Source organism: Punica granatum, chromosome 1 (assembly GCF_007655135.1).
Source record: "Punica granatum isolate Tunisia-2019 chromosome 1, ASM765513v2, whole genome shotgun sequence".
Lineage (NCBI taxonomy): Eukaryota > Viridiplantae > Streptophyta > Magnoliopsida > Myrtales > Lythraceae > Punica > Punica granatum.
In genome coordinates, this window is record NC_045127.1 from 53,649,176 (window position 1) to 53,661,546 (window position 12,371).

General features: G+C 40.4%; 2 protein-coding genes across 3 annotated transcripts; one reads left to right on the forward strand and one right to left on the reverse strand.

The window, feature by feature from the left end:
* The first annotated feature begins 8,772 nt into the window (after positions 1-8,772).
* Positions 8,773-11,471, forward strand: LOC116192749 (protease Do-like 5, chloroplastic). 2 transcript variants are annotated; one of them, XM_031521384.1, is made up of 8 exons: positions 8,773-9,089; positions 9,671-9,817; positions 10,047-10,109; positions 10,263-10,352; positions 10,496-10,618; positions 10,755-10,842; positions 11,004-11,078; positions 11,166-11,471. In XM_031521384.1, the coding sequence occupies exons 1-8, from the start codon at positions 8,805-8,807 to the stop codon at positions 11,243-11,245; spliced, it is 951 nt and encodes a 316-aa protein (XP_031377244.1). In that variant the 5' UTR covers positions 8,773-8,804; the 3' UTR covers positions 11,246-11,471. The 2 variants fall into 2 exon arrangements, with proteins under 2 accessions (XP_031377244.1, XP_031377243.1); XM_031521383.1 differs by having other exon boundaries at positions 8,774-9,089; positions 11,174-11,471.
* A 17-nt stretch (positions 11,472-11,488) lies between these two features.
* LOC116192750 lies at positions 11,489-12,021 on the reverse strand. Its single transcript, XM_031521385.1, has one exon. It carries the CDS (start codon positions 11,986-11,988, stop codon positions 11,644-11,646), a length of 345 nt encoding a protein of 114 aa, XP_031377245.1. The 5' UTR covers positions 11,989-12,021; the 3' UTR covers positions 11,489-11,643.
* Positions 12,022-12,371: the final 350 nt, after the last annotated feature.

Genomic DNA, 12,371 nt, shown 5'->3' on the forward strand with positions numbered 1-12,371 from the left:
TCAGGGAAACGAGACACGGATTTACCAACTAAAGAGCGAGATTTATGGATCTCGACAAGAAGGGAAGCTGGCGGCTGAGTATTATGGGTCTCTTAAGGGACTTTGGGATGAACTGGATAATCTCATGGAGTCTGTTACCTGTTCCTGTGCGTGTGTTTGTGGGGCAGGTCAGAATCGACTAAGGCAAAGAGAAAGAGAGAAAGCTCATCAGTTTCTCATGGGATTAAATCCCGAGTTTGCTACGGTTCGTTCCAACATATTAAGCATGGATCCTTTCCCTAATATTAACCGTGTTTATCAGATGGTTTGTCAGGAGGAACGACAAAGAGCCATAGCTCGTTCCCAGGAGTCACAAGGACAGGAAGCTGCAGCATTTGCAGGGAAGGCAGCAGATGATAACAGACCTGTAGCGCAGCAGGGTGGAACCCGACCTCAGTGTGACTATTGTAATCGGATTGGGCACACAAGGAGCACCTGTTTCAAGCTGAATGGACGTCCGACAAACCCGGATGGACATCGAAGTTCTGGTGGCTGGGACAGTCAATATAAGGCGGGGAGCTCGAAAGGATCAAGAGGGATTTCTGGAAAGAAGCAACACGGTTTTCATGGGAGGAAGTCGACAGGCGGTTTCAATCAAGCAAATGTAGTGCAGACGAAGAACCAGTTGTCTCCAGCTTTACCTTTCTCTGAAGAGCAGATACAACGATTGCTCAGTCTGATCGGGCCTGATGAAGAGGGTGAAAACCAGACCGGTAATCGTTTCGATTTCGTATCTTGCAATGAGACATGGATTATTGACACGGGAGCCTCTAGGCATGTGACTGGTTGTTCTCGTTTCTTATTCGAATCATCGCCTTTATGGAGTAACTCACCCGTTTTTATTCCTAACGGGAAATCGGTCCAGGCCACACATGTTGGAAATGTGCACCTTGGAGAAGATTTTGTGTTGCCTAAAGTCCTGCTCGTTCCAGATTTTGATTGTAATCTTATATCTGTTGCTCGACTTTCCGAAGAAATGAATTGTCAGATAATATTCTCCTCTGATTTATGCCTTATTCAGGACCGCGAGTCGAAGAAGATGATTGGAGTCGGTGAGCTCCATGGAGGGGTCTATCATTTACGATACATTGCTCGAGCTCGTGAAGCTAATAAGGTGGCGACAGTGAGGGAAAATGATGTGTGGCACAAGAGGCTCGGGCATCCATCTCCCCGAGTCTCTATTCCCGGTTTATTATTAAAGAATGATGTGAACAAGGATTGTGAGGTTTGCCATAAAGCTAAGCAAACTCGATCTCAATTTCCGAACAATTTAAATAAAGCGAGCTCTATTTTTCAATTGGTACATGTTGATATATGGGGCGCTTATAAAGTTCGATCTATTTCGGGTGCATATTACTTCCTTACTATAGTCGATGACTTCAGTAGAGGCTTGTGGGTATACTTGATGCGAGACAAGTCAGAGGCGAGGCGACATATAATAAATTTCTGCAATCTCGTGCAGAACCAATTTGGCACGACCGTGAAGATAATTCGAAGTGACAATGGGTTGGAGTTTTTGTCTCGAGACATGCAGGAGTACTATTCACAAAAGGGAATAATTCATCAAACTTCGTGTGTCGACACTCCTCAACAAAATGGGCGTGTTGAGCGGAAACATCGACACCTTCTAAATGTTGCACAAGCCCTACTTATTCAGGCCTCCCTTCCGGTCAAGTTCTGGGGGGAATGTATCCTAACGGCGGCATATTTAATCAACATCACACCCACTCCAATATTATCCGGGAAAAGTCCACACGAAGTATTATTTGGAAAATGTCCTATCTACTCGCACTTGAGAGTTTTCGGGTCTCTTTGTTATGCACAAATAAGACCACCACCCAAAGATAAGTTCAAGGAACGAGCGAGACGATGCATTTTTGTGGGATATCCCCACGGCAAGAAAGGATGGCGTGTCTATGACCTAAAGACCCGTGAATTTCTCATCTCGAGAGACGTGAGTTTTTACGAGAATTCTTTTCCTTTTCAAGTTTCAGGAACAAATGGAACGGAAATTGGCACACCTTTGAACGTGCAAACTGAAGAAGAAGACAATGTGGGCCATCCGAATGAAGAAGCCCAGAGTCCATTATATGGAGTAAATGTGGGAAGCCCAGCAGAAAGCCTAATAAGACCTGATGGTAGCCCGGCAAGTTCAGGATTTCCGGGTCCCGCCTATCCAGACCAAAATTCTTCGGGTCGTACATCTCCGGATCAAGCTTCTCCGGGTCGCGTCACTCCATCGACCCGAAAGAGCATTCTGCCGCATGAATTCGGCCCAGGCTCACCTAACAGGTCGGCCCATTTTCCGCTGCTTATACAGGACAGCCCTATCCAAATTTCTCCACCACTGGGCCACACAGAAGAGTCTAATACAAGCCCAAAACCCTCATCAGACACGATTTCAGATGATAGTTCTGTCTTAAGACGATCTGATCGAGTACGTAGGCCGCCTTCATTTCTAAAGGACTATGTGTGTCATACGGCAATGGCCAAATCTTCCTCCCTTCACTCATCCGAACTTTCAAACTCCCCAGGTACACAGTATTCTCTCAGAAATTATTTATCCTATACAGGTGCTATCGATAAATATATATCGTTCTTTGCCGATTTAGATTCGGGTGTTGAACCTCGGTCATATAAAGAGGCCGCTCGTGACTTGCGGTGGCAAGCGGCCATGGCAGAGGAACTTAAGGCACTTGAACTCAATGGTACTTGGACTTTGAGCACTCTGCCCCCAGGGAAGAAACCCGTTGATTGTAAATGGGTTTACAAAATCAAGCGTCATGCCGATGGTTCTATTGAGAGGTATAAAGCTCGTCTTGTGGCTAAGGGCTTTACTCAAGTAGAAGGGGTCGATTTTGGAGAGACTTTTGCTCCAGTTGCCAAACTCGTTACAGTTAGATGTTTTCTCGCCGTTGCTGTTATGAAGAAGTGGGTAATATACCAGATGGATGTCCACAATGCTTTCCTTCATGAAGACCTACATGAAGAAGTTTATATGTCACTTCCGCCTGGTCTCTCTGCCACTCGACCAGGGCAAGTATGTCGGCTTCATAAGTCTCTCTATGGCTTACGACAGGCTTTCAGGAATTGGTTTTCCAAATTAGCAGACGCCTTATTTGCGTATGGATTCAAGCAGTCCGGGGCTGATCATTCACTTTTTACTTATTCCAGAGACACTACCTTCATTGCCGTACTCGTCTATGTCGATGACTTACTTGTTGCCGGGAATTCATCTACTCATTGCACCACGTTCAAAAGGTACTTTAGTTCTTGTTTTCGCATTAAGGACTTAGGGACTTTGAGGTATTTTCTTGGCATAGAAGTGTCTTCTATGGATTCGGGATTGTTTCTTTGTCAACGGAAGTATGCCACTGACATTTTATCTGAGTGTGGAATGTCGGATTCTCGTCCTTCTGGATTTCCTATGGAGCAGAATCATCGACTTTCCTCTGATTCTGGTCTACCACTTGATGATCCGGGGCAATATCGTCGACTTGTTGGACGTCTTCTCTATCTCACTATCACGAGGCCAGAAATCACCTATTCTGTCCAAATCCTATCACAGTTTATGCAGACACCTTGTCAGGATCATTGGGATGCAGCTATTCGTGTGCTTCGATATATAGAACAATCACCTGGGCAAGGAATATTAATTCATCCACAGTCATTGGAGCTCACAGCATTTTGCGATTCCGATTGGGCTAGCTGTCCTATGACCCGTCGTTCTGTCACTGGCTATTTTATAACTATCGGAGGCAGTCCTATCTCTTGGAAAACGAAGAAACAGACTACTGTCTCACGCTCTTCTGCTGAAGCAGAATACAGGGTCATGGCTACGACAGTTAGTGAGATCATCTGGCTCCGTAGCCTATTATCATCTCTCGGTATCATCTTCTCTCAGCCCACTCAATTGTTTTGTGATAATCAGGCAGCACTTCACATTGCTGCAAACCCAGTCTTTCACGAGCGCACGAAGCATATTGAGATTGATTGTCATTTCATTCGCGATCATATTAAGAGTAATGTCATCGTTGCCGCACACGTCTCCACGAAACATCAATTGGCGGACTTATAAGGCATTGGGTCGAGATCGTTTTCTTTTTCTTCTCAGCAAGTTGGGTGTTCGTAATCCTTACGCACCAACTTGAGGAGGGGGTATTACAGTTGTATATTATCTTGGTATCTTGTATTTTAGTATAGCTTTCTTATGTTAGGCTAGATATCATATGTTTCTTTATATTCCTAGGACTTTCTCTTTCAGCTGGATGTAATTGATTATATAGGGGTCTTCCCTGATGAATGAATTGAACCGAATGTTCAGCAGAATAATTCTGCACTTTCTCTCTCGATCATAACACATATAAAGTCAAATGGTGGGTCCTATTTATACCACTATTTTTTAAAATCAAAATCTGATTTTAAAATCCTACTATGAAACCAAACGCAGCATTAAATTTTCTAACATTTTATCCTTACATTTCTTAATTCTTTATCGTGCAGTAATTAAGCTGTATAATATAATGTATGTATATCTCACAGCCTACATTACTCTTGATTTTAATAATATGACTAGAATATCTCAAGAAAATTATAAATTTTAATTTGACTAATTTAGTATATACTCATTATATGTATTGGAGGTCATGAGTATGATTTAAACTAATATTACGTAACTTAAAAGATTTTGAAATTCCAAATGAAAATAAAAGGCTTGAATTAAAAGTGTGGCCAAAGGGGCACAAATATAAGTCTATTATTAAGATAAAGGCAACCGATTTATGGACAATCCGATGTCTAGTATGGAATGATCAAATATTATACATACACACACATATATATATATATATATATCACCATAGACATTTTTTTTCGGTGTGAACTCTGATACCCGGAAGCCCAATTAGGCCATGGCTAATTCAGTTAACCCGGTCTAGCTTATTAAGGGGTAAAACTCTCACAGCGTGAATTTTCTTCATTTACAAAACTCGAACTCGAAATCTTATATAAGGGAAACAAGCGTCGAACCGCTTGAATCAACGTACGTTCGTGACAAACAATAGAAAAAATCTACTGCGAACATAGATGATAACCATTAAAAAATAGCAAAAATGTTGTAAAAAGTAAAACAAAAGAGAGAAAAAGGAAGAGCATGGCATAAAATTCACATCGCCATTCGTGAGCTGCCATAATCGTGTCGCAAATCGTAGACCGTTTTGTAAGATTGGAATTACTGTAAAAAAAAGTTTATAATGCTATTCAATGAGCAGATATTTCAGGAAAAAAATCCAAGACAAAGATAATTTAACTTTAGAAAAAGCCTTCTTCTGAATGAATTGACTCGTTAACATCGCTGGTATTGATCATGCTATCTTTTCGATGCACATCAATGACATTTGTCTCTAAAGTCTTATCATTTTTAACTATAGATAAGCATTTCCGACTTTATGACTACCAATCTTATAGCAAATGACTACATGAGTTTATTATGGAGCAGTTTACATCTAGTGGCTAGGATTTAAGATTTTTTTTCTTATTAATCTATTCATAGTGATCAATTTTTGCCTTTAAGTTTATTTAAGTATGATTGTTTGACTCTTTTTTTGTATATATTTTTTGGTTTCGAGATTTAAAAAGCAATAAAATGCTGGATAAAGGAAACATTTGAAATCTTTGAATATATTATACAATGACTGTACAGCGAATATATTATACAATGACTTAGAATACTTTTTATACGGTAGTGATCTGTGATTAAAGAGAGAGAGAGAGAGAGAGATCTTATAAATGGTAAAATGTGCGCTTGAATTAAGAAATAAAAGGATAGACTTGGAAGAGTGATTTGTGGTCTATCCGTATTTATTATATAATTATAAGTATGTAATTGAGAGTAATTTGATACCATCAATAATAATCGGAGTACATTAGTCAAATAGAGGAGAAAATAGCCCTTTTATTTTTTGGCCGATCCCCATCCTTTCTCAACAGTATTATTACTTTATGTTGATTTTATTGCTAAATGAGAAAATGATGTTCATGGAGATATAGAGCATATGCAAAACATGAGCAGTCGAATCTAGAAGAAATGCTGGTAAGAGATCTCACTTTTGTTAGGCCCATATTACAATACATAATCGATACATACAGCTCGCCGTCGGCCAGAAACGTGCTGCTTGCCCCCAGTACCCACCCGTCGACATTCGATTAGATCTTGATTAGCCTTTCCACCACTTATTCAAATTAATTCGACATTAATTTCCATTTTTTAGTGAAAATCCGAAAATCATAATTAAAATATGAGTGCATATCCACCGCCACCGCCTTTTCAATATAGACCCTAATTAATCAAGAGGCTGACAGCTTGGATGGTGATGATCAATCAATCTTTTATCATATCAATCTGCTGATCATGATCTATATCCTATTTTTCAGGTAACTCGACCGAGCAAGTTTCCCAGATTCATACATATGTATATATGGCGCCGGCGGCCCCTTATTATTGTCTTGAATTAAAGAGGTCGGATCATTCTCGAGCTGCATTATCTATAATAGTGATGATACTTCATGCATGGTAGACTTCGAAACAATGTTGTCGATGAAAGAATTCAAGCTTGAAATTTGACTAATTAATCAGTGATTGCGAATGAAACTCTATTTTCCTTTGTTATTTGGGAATGACGTTCTTTTTTTCCTAATTAGTTATCTGAATCACATGCTGCGCGAATTAGGTCCTGAAAGAAACAAAATAATAATAATAATAATAATAATAATAAATTGCATATTTCTCATGTGGTTAGGACGAGCCGAATTGCTGTGAATCAATTCTAAGTCGAAGAAAGAATTGAATATTAAAAAGAAAGTGTTACTTCTTTTTTCCGTAGAATTCGGCGGCCAATAGTCACGCAATGTTTTTCCACTAATTGATGCTTCGAGTCTCTGCCTCGTGTTTTTCTCAAGTCAGCCGTGCCCTGCCTAAGGAAAAGCACTACTAATAAGCATCCATACCATACCATAAATACGTGCTTCCTTTTCAGATTACGACATGACCGCTTTACTGATTATAAATAAATAAATACGTACGAGATCTGACATCGATCGAATGCTCTCCCGATTTTGATAAATGGGTTTAGGCTACTGTACATATCAGGGTTGCCAATCGCCCACTTGCCGTCGTTGACAACCATGCATATTATCGTGCCCGACATATGCCCCTCCACCAATTGGTACATTTGTTTATTATTATTATTATTATTATTATTATTATGTTTAGATATATAGAATAACAAAAATGGTGAAATTATCCTAAGGCGTGCCTAATTATCCTTACTCACATTTAATGAAATGGCATTGACGGTTTTATAAAATTAATACCTATGTCATTATGAGTAGTTAGGAGAATAATTAAGAGGATTAATCAAAACTCGTGAGAGAATGCAATCTGAACATATACGGCGAAGTTCAACATGAGCTAACAACTCTAGCTAATAATTTTATTAAAGGAAGTTTCAATCATGCATTAGATGAGGATCTGAATTTTTTAGAAATAGCCTGATTTTACGGGATTTTAGAAACTTATCCGTGCTCGGCACACCTAACCCGCGTATATCCACTCCAACTATAATTTTATTGTTTTTTTTCTTATATACTATTAATTTGGAAGATGGAGGGGGGAAAAAATTAAAGGTAAGAAAATAAAAAAGTAAAAAATTGGAGATATAGTTTGAAAAGGAGAAATAAATAATGTGATACAACGTGAGATTGAGAGATTAAGATGAGAGAACAAACATAATAAAAGATTGACAGGTATAAGAAAGAAATAGAAGAAACAATATTAAGTGGACAATATTTTTTAAATAGTCTCGTGTTTAAAGTAAAAATAAGGGGTACTTCGTATTTTTCAAACACATTTATAAATAAGGTAGTAATTATAAAATCAAATTTTTGTTTAAGTAATAATATAAGATATAACATAAAAAAAAAGATATAAAACAAAAGGTTAATTTTACTTGTTTAATTTATTTTATTTTGGTCCGAGGAAGACCTTTAGTAGAATTGAACATGACCGTCCTGGCCCTACTTTAAGGAGTTTTGGTCGTGTGGTTTAGTCCAGAGCCTAGTTGGGCCAGGCCTATATTCAACATAACTACGACATATATAGCATAAACTGTTCTTATCATCTACCTCTAACTAAGACGGAATCCCAATCGAATTCAACACTTCACCAACTTTATAAAAATAAATCTTTTACTCGAGAAAGACAAGATGAACCTATAGACATAACCTAAAAATATTGCTCGAATTCCTCTAGAGAAAAGACTTTAAATATAATGTGGTAACTACGAGGTGTGGTGCAGTTGACAAATTGCGCTGTCAGTGAACGTAATATATCTACAATGTAATGGCTCGAAACCCCTTGAAAACATTGCATGACTGGAACTAGCCGATACCCGAGCAAGAATCGGTCTCAACCAGGAGACCGGGACACCTCATATCTCACCGTCGGAAAGAAAATCAGACAATGGAGATGCTCTCTCCAGAGCAGTTGTGTTTCGTATCCTCTCTTAAGAACGGTACGAATTAGACACAATGCAAACATTGATGGGCCGCAGCAACACAATGAGGCCCATCAGTCTAGCCCAATTGGGCTTTATATGTAATGTATGGACCCAACTCGTCCGGTCCATCATCAGCAATTGCATCAGCATGGCCTACATATCTTTTGGTTTGGAGGCGGAGAAGGACAAGGGAAGGAGATTGCAAATGAAATGGGTTCTCTGTCTCTGAACACTGTCCATTCTCTTCCTCAACTCTCGTCCTCTTGTTCTCCTCCTTCTTCTTCGGGTTCTGCTTTCTGGGTCAGGAGTAGTTCCAGTACGAGGAATAGTAGTGTGACGAGGCGAAGGTCCGCTGTCTTGGTTCCGACAGCCGGGGTTGTTTCCCTGCTGTTTGCTCGTTGCAACTTCTTTGCAGATCAGTCTGCCACTGCCCTACAAGGACAGCTCGTAGATGAGCTCCAGCAAGAGGAAGATCGCCTCGTCACAATCTTCCAGGTGCCTCTCTCTCTCTCCACGAGAAAAGGAATGAGTTTTTCTTTTCCCCTGTCGTTCTTGATTCTTCAAATTGAGTTTCTGCGCAATGCCATTTGTTTATGTCTTTGCTAAGACTATGTGTAGCTAGTTTGATCGATCCATTCTCATTGGCATAATATTAGGTTGAGGAACTTGGTAGTGTTGGGATTCCATGCTTCAGTTCAATGGAATTGCCCAGCTGGTGGTAGTGCAGATTCGGAGCTTACTATCCCGACGTAGACTAACCCTGGACTAGATTGTGAAGGAGTTTTCCATAACTAGCCTACTCATTCTAGTTTAGGTGTGCGTTTGAGTTCGGTCGTCACTCATATCGTTTTAGCGATGAGGTTGACTGTGCATCAGTATGATAGTAGGTCTGAGTAAATCCGGAGAAAGTGCTTATCTTTAGGAGTATTATTACATTTTCTGACATGGGACTACCTTGTCGTTCTACTGATTTTGCTTTTCACTCACCGCCGATTGAAAGCAGGCCTTCTTACTTGTTTTATTGGAACCTCTGGCTTTATGTAGCTGTGATTCTCAGCCAGTTCAAATTTTTATAGGAAACTTCGCCATCAGTTGTCTTCATTAAGGATGTGGAACTGGCTAAAGGCCCCAATGGCATGGACGAATGGTTGCTCGCCGAAGATGAAAGTGCTAAAGTTGAGGGCACAGGTTCGGGGTTCATCTGGGATGGGTTTGGTCACATTGTAGGTATCCTTTGCTTCCTTTCTTCTACGTTATTTTACATTCCCGTGACTACACTAGTGAAAGAGATTACGGCAAAGCAGTAGTATGCTCTCTCAGTATGTGGATGACTAGCATGGAAAAAGAAAAAATTCATTTTTCAAGTTGGATATAGCATAGTGAAAGACATTATGGAAAGCTGGCATTTTGCAGCATTTTACTTGACTTTAAAAATTTTCTACTCTGTTACAGGTTACGAATTACCATGTCGTATCTAAATTGGCCACGGATAAAAGTGGGCTGCAGCGTTGTAAGGTTTCATGATGGTTATACACTTAGCTCACTCTATTTTTTTTCTCCCTGTCTGCCTCTCTTTACTCTTGCAACTTGCATATTCTTAGTAATTGGCAATTCTGTTCCAAGAGATTGAGTAGTAATATTTTCTATAATCTCTTCACTTCTACATAGGTATATCTTGTCGATGCAGCTGGGAATAGCTTTGTCAGGGAAGGCAACATTGTTGGCTTTGATCCTGCGTATGATCTCGCTGTTCTAAAGGTTATTTCATTAAGGAATGGCTTTTTACCAAAATGAATAACAAAAACAATCTCCAATATGACTAAAAATATGCTTGCAGCAAAGTAATCCCTTGCTTCTCACAAGTCTTTCTGTTTGATATTTGCCCTTTTTACGTTTTGAAGGTTGATGTTGATGGCCATCAAGTGAAGCCTGTTGCCCTCGGCACTTCTCGTGATCTTCGCGTGGGTCAGAGCTGCTTCGCAATCGGAAACCCATATGGATATGAGAACACTCTAACAACAGGGGTAAGTGATCATATTGTCCTCCGAGAATTCAAGGAAGAGAATACGTACTTCAGCTGAGAAGCTTTTTCGGCAGTAAGAATCCAATAATCAAAGGAGCTTAATGGAGTTATTGTACTTGGTCGGTCTGAATGGTCAGGTAGTCAGCGGGCTGGGGAGGGAGATACCCTCACCAGATGGAAGGGCTATTCGTGGAGCTATTCAAACCGATGCTGCAATTAATTCCGGTAAAATGTCTGATTCTTTTTTCCTCGCAATTTTGGAAGACCAATTAAAAACGTGGTCTAAGATCAAACTCAGTCTGATTAATCAGTAGAAAAGAGAATGATCTTTGAGCTATCCTTGTAATGTGTTTTCCTTTTCATCTCTGTGGTGTATGTTTGCACAGGAAACTCTGGAGGGCCTCTGGTCGACTCGTATGGCCATGTTATCGGAGTGAACACTGCAACATTTACCCGGAAAGGTGATGTAACCTTCCTTAATATACCCAGAAGGTTTATCATTGTTCCGCTTTAAGTTCAAATGATTTATAACTACAGCTTAATTCTAGTAATGCAGGGTCGGGGATGTCTTCTGGTGTCAACTTTGCGATACCGATTGACTCTGTTCTGCGGACAGTTCCTTACCTGATCGTATACGGGACACCATACAGCAACAGATTTTGACGAACATTTTCCGGCAGCAATTCATCGACCACCTACTCGGAGATGTCCACACCTCCAGTCCGTGTTCATTTCAAATACACGGCCAGTTCGTAAATTCATTCCTTCAACGCACTGAATTATTTTCTTGTGCTATCCTTGTAATCATCTTCTACTCTGCTCTTTGAACATGAAGAAAATGATTGTTTCGCAAAGACTCGCAATCCCCATATTTCCGTTATGGCATTTCACTTTGTATTATCGCATAAAATTCATCAAATGAAGCTGCAATACAAGTGAGCTCGATGGGATGACAACCGATTAAGGCTCCATTCATCCTCATATGAGTCATTTACATGGCAGAAGACCAATGAGACCAATAGCTACTTAAGAAGTTTGATCATGATGATCTTGAAGCGATAAGAGTGACAGCCTTTCCTCGATGGAAGTATCGACATGACACGAAGTCCGACAGGACGCGGGTATGAGGATGAGACCGAGGCACCTCTGTTCCATCGGGGAAGGAGAGGACCGCCTGGTGCTGCGGTACTCCACGGTGTCCTGGAGAATGATGTTCCCTTGCTTGTCCAAGCAGTGGAAGTTGCCCAGGAAGAACCGTCCGTCTTTGATACCGACCAGCATCCGGCGGAACAGCAATCCCCTCACCCGTGACACGGCATCCGCCTTGCCCGCGTCGATCCCTGGACTTGCAGATTCTGCCCCTTGCTCCATTCTGAACTATTAAGCTGAGCTGCTGAACACTATGAAGCTTAGCGAGTGTCCATGAAGAAGGGGGAGGCGATTAGAACAGAAGCTAGAGAAGAATGGCGTACCTCAAAATCAAGAAGAGACCTTTCCTGAGATCCTGCAGATCGATGCCCTAGGTGAAGGAGACGACGAAGGAGAAGGTAATACGGGCTTGAAAAGGCCCAAGCTTCAGGCCCAACTCCTTGAAATTGGGCCTTGGCCCATTTTACTAAAGGATCACATTTTCAGTATTTTTTTAACCCTCTTCAATTGAAACCAAAAGGCAAAAAACAATTTATTTATTTATTTATTTTAATGATGAATGATTGTATCGTCGTGGTCCGTATACTCAAGTTTGATCACCTCCT

Coding starts and splice junctions, on each gene's coding strand:
- LOC116192749 (XM_031521383.1), top strand. CDS start 8,805: ATGGGTTCTCTGTCTCTGAACACTGTCCATTCTCTTCCTCAACTCTCG. Junction 10,110..10,262: donor GTGGGCTGCAGCGTTGTAAG/GTTTCATGATGG, acceptor ACTTCTACATAG/GTATATCTTGTCGATGCAGC. Junction 10,619..10,754: donor AGAACACTCTAACAACAGGG/GTAAGTGATCAT, acceptor CTGAATGGTCAG/GTAGTCAGCGGGCTGGGGAG.
- LOC116192750 (XM_031521385.1), bottom strand. CDS start 11,988: ATGGAGCAAGGGGCAGAATCTGCAAGTCCAGGGATCGACGCGGGCAAG.